General features: G+C 63.6%; 1 protein-coding gene across 1 annotated transcript; it reads right to left on the bottom strand.

Moving 5' to 3' along the window:
- Positions 1–410: 410 nt before the first annotated feature.
- NKX6-1 (NK6 homeobox 1) lies at positions 411–3353 on the bottom strand. The gene is made up of 3 exons (XM_030450738.1): positions 2747–3353; positions 1883–2055; positions 411–662 (listed from the first exon to the last, which is right to left on the bottom strand). Exons 1-3 carry the CDS (start codon positions 3351–3353, stop codon positions 411–413), a joined length of 1032 nt encoding a protein of 343 aa, XP_030306598.1.
- Positions 3354–3608: the final 255 nt, after the last annotated feature.

Here is a 3608-nt window from a genome sequence, read left to right as displayed (position 1 = left end):
GGCGGCCCCGCTGCCACCGGTCTCAGGGCTCCGGGGATGCCTCCGGTGCCGCCCGCCGGCGAGGTGGCACGGCGGGGGGAGGGAGGGGGGGCGGCCCCCGCTGTACAAAAGAAAGAAGGTATTTTACATTTTAAATATTCACAGTACGGAACGCCTGTGGTCGCGGGGACTCACGGTTTATTTACAAAGAGCCGGCAACAGGCGGCCGCCGCACCGCACCGCCGGGGAGAGCGACTCGGACTGGGGCAGCCCTCGCCGCTCCCTGCGACCCTACAATAAGACGCGGCGCTGGGGCCCGCTCCGCCGCAGTCCTTTCTACTTCCCCTGAGGCTTCTCCTCCTCCTCCCGGGCGCGTAGAGTCTAGAAAAATAGATCTGTACATCTCCGAAAGCGGCGGCGGGCGGAGAGAGCTAGGCGGAGGCCTCCCCCTCGGGGGGGTGCAGCAGCAGCCCGCCGCCCCCCGGCTTGTGTTTCTTCAGCAGCTGCGTGATCTTCTCGTCGTCCGAGTTAGGGTCCAGGGGCTTATTGTAGTCGTCGTCCTCCTCCTCGTTCTCGGAGGCGCCCTTCAGCCGCTCCGTCTCCGAGTCCTGCTTCTTCTTCGCCGTAGCCATCTCCGCCGCGTGCTTTTTCCGCCACTTGGTCCGTCGGTTCTGGAACCAGACCTGCCCCCCGCAGCCACCGTCATCGGCACCGCCACTCGCTAGCCCTCCGGCGGCGCGGCCGAGCCGAGCCGGGCCGGGCTGCCCCCATCCCGCCCCGCGCTTCCCCGTCCCCAGCGTGCGGGTGTGATTTTCCCTTCGCCAGTGATCACACAATTTCCCCGTCAATGAAAAGGAGCCGAGCCCCGCAGCACCGCGCTCCCTGCAGCTGAGTGAGCCCCCCGTCCCGGCACGGGTGAGAAGCCGCACCCGATGCCCCCGATGTCCGCGATGGGCCCGGGGTCCTCCCTGCCCGAGGGGCAAAACACACATTTCGGGCTGAATCCTTCCCCAGTCATCCCTGCCCCACCATATATATGCATTTACTCTCTAGCACGATGCTGCCGGAGGAGAGGGGCATTCTCATTATAGAGCCTGCAATAATTTATTCGCAGCCATTCGGAGATACTTGCAGTGACAAAAGAGGGTCTGAGCATCGCCGAGAGGCCCCTTTGGCCATCCCACCTTGTGTCCCTGAGCACTTACGCCTTTGCCCACAGCAAAGAGTTTAGAGAAAACGGAGAGGTTTGGGACGGTCCGACGGCCCGGGGTGCTTGGTGGTTTCGTGTGGGGTCTGGGACAGGGGCGCTACATTCTAATCCCCCTCCCCCTGCGCTTTTCCTGCAAGGCGGCCACCCCCGTGGAGCACTGGGTTTCTCACAGGATCACAGATTTTTTTTCGGTTAGAAAGGACCTTAAAGATCATCGAATTCCAACCTCGCATAGACAGGGATACCTCCCACCAGCCCAGATTGCTCAAAGCCCTATCCAACCTGGCCATGAATGCTACCAGGGATAAGGCATCCCCAACCGTCTTTCCTTTCTTAGTCTTGCTCTTTTTGTGGGGTTTTACTTAGTTTTTTGTTTTTTGTTTTTATTTGGTTTTATTTCTTTGTTTGGTTTTCTTGTTGTTTGTTTGGGTTTTTTTAAGTTTGTTGGGATTTCGGGGTTTGGTTGATTTTCTTTTTCTTTAAATTAGATACGCTTTGAAATATCCCTCTCATCTCCGCCAGTAAGATAGTTAAGGGCGAAGTGCTGGTAGCTGCTGGGGAAGCCCCCGCCCCGTCCCACAGCATCACCTCCGGCCGCCCGAGATGAAACCAGTTTCTGCGGCGGGTCCCTTTTTTTGCCCCGGCCGGAGCCGGGTGCTTTGCCCTCCCGAAGATCCGCACCGCTCCTCTCACCTTGACTTGGCTCTCCGTCATCCCCAGCGAATAAGCCAGTCGGGCTCGTTCTGGGCCCGCCAGGTATTTCGTCTGCTCGAAAGTCTTTTCCAAGGCGAAAATCTGCTGGCCAGAAAAAGTGGGTCTGGTATGTTTTCTCTTTCCGTCCTTATCCAGCAAAATTGAGCCTTGATCTGGCGGGGGGGGAGGGGGGAGAGAAAGGGAAGGCAGGGACAGACACGTTAATCTACGTATTTGAGTAAGTGCTTCGCATTCAGGCGGCCCTGGGGGACGGGGACTTTCTATCCGCGGGGTGAGGGGGGGGGTTCTTGTAACAAAACTGCTACATGGAAAACGCAGCGACACTAATCTCCCGGCTCCCCCTGATTATCTTTCCTTTAGGGATCAAAAATAGGAAGCGGGCAAACGACATTGCGTTCTAGAAACGCTGCAGCCAGTGCAAGCAGGCAGCAACGGAAAGTCCTGTTTCGGAAAGTTTTTGCCCCTAAAAAATAAATATTATTTAAAAAAACAAAAAGCTCCGGCCACGAATAGTCCCCAGAGGGAGCGGTGAACGCCGGCGGCGGCGCGGCCGCCTTTGCCTGAGAGAGCTCCTCTTTTCGGCCTCAATAACCGACATTTTACCGGGTTCCGCGTCGACCGCGGGGAGGTAGACAGCAAAGAAAACTTAAGAAAAAAAAACAAACGAAAGAGAGGCAAAGCCACCCCACGCGGCCACGGCTGGACCCGGAGGTAGCGTGGGGTCCAGCAGGTTCTCGCCGCGATGCCGGTGCGCGGAGGCTCCCCCGCATTCGGGAGGCGGACTCCCGGCTCCTGCTCCCCGGGCTCGCTCCCCCCCGCTGGCCCGCGGCGCTGGGTACTCACGGGGGGCGCAGGCGAGGCGGGCGTCCCTCCAGGGCGGGCTCTGCATCACCCCCGGCCAAAAGATGGGCGTCCGGCCAGGCAGCTCGGCAAGCGGCTTCGGATATCGCCCGGCGGCCACGGCGGCGGCGGCGGCAGCGGCTCCAGGGCTGAAGTAGAGGGCGGGCGGCGGCGGTGGCGGGGGGCTGAGGCTGCCGAAGCGGGGCAGCCCGGCCAGCAGCCCGGCGGGCGCCGCCGAGGAGGCGGAGGGCGAGGGGGAGGCGAGCGCAGCGCCCGGCAGCGGCATGGAGGGCCGGCTGAGGATGTCGTTGATGCCGTGCGGGGTGGCGGCCGAGAGCTGCGGCGGGGCCGAGCCCAGCGCCGAGAGCCCGCCCGAGGCGGCGGAGGCAGCGGGCGTCTTGAGGCTGGGGGAACCGAGCGGCGGCGAGGGCGAGGCTGAGGCGGGCGAGGCAGAGGCGGAGGAGGAGGAGGCGGGCCCGGCGGGCAGGGGGTACGCGGGGTACAGCGGCGCCTTCATCTCGGCCATGCTGTGCAGGGCGGCCAGCGGCGGGCTGCCCAGCAGGAAGGCGCCCTGCCGGGGCGCGCCGTCCATCTGCCCCAGCGCCAGCATCCCCGCGCCGCCGCCGCCGCCGGGCCTGGCCGGGGAACCCGGCCGGCCCCTAGAGCCGCGGGGCCCCGGCGGCCGGCCCGGGGGTGCCGCCCGCACCAGCACCGCGCATCCAGCCCGGGGAGGCCGCCGCCTCTAGCGGGGAGCTGAGCGCCCAAGAGGCGGCCCCGCCGCCCCGCCGAGCATCAGTGCTGCACCCGGGCGGCCGCTCCCGCGGAGAAAAGCGGTGCTGCTGCTGTCGACGGGTGTATAGATACG

The sequence above is a fragment of the Calypte anna genome, chromosome 4B (genome assembly GCF_003957555.1).
Source record: "Calypte anna isolate BGI_N300 chromosome 4B, bCalAnn1_v1.p, whole genome shotgun sequence".
Classification (NCBI taxonomy): domain Eukaryota; kingdom Metazoa; phylum Chordata; class Aves; order Apodiformes; family Trochilidae; genus Calypte; species Calypte anna.
Note: the sequence above shows the minus strand (reverse complement) of the source record. Positions and strands in the feature narration are given on the sequence as shown.

Excerpts from the sequence above, each read along its gene's own strand:
- NKX6-1 (XM_030450738.1), bottom strand. The coding sequence starts at position 3,353 with ATGCTGGCGCTGGGGCAGATGGACGGCGCGCCCCGGCAGGGCGCCTTC. Across the intron at positions 2,056-2,746 it reads CCGCCTCGCCTGCGCCCCCC|ATCAAGGCTCAATTTTGCTG; the intron begins GTGAGTACCCAG and ends CCCCCCCGCCAG. Across the intron at positions 663-1,882 it reads TGACGGAGAGCCAAGTCAAG|GTCTGGTTCCAGAACCGACG; the intron begins GTGAGAGGAGCG and ends TGCGGGGGGCAG.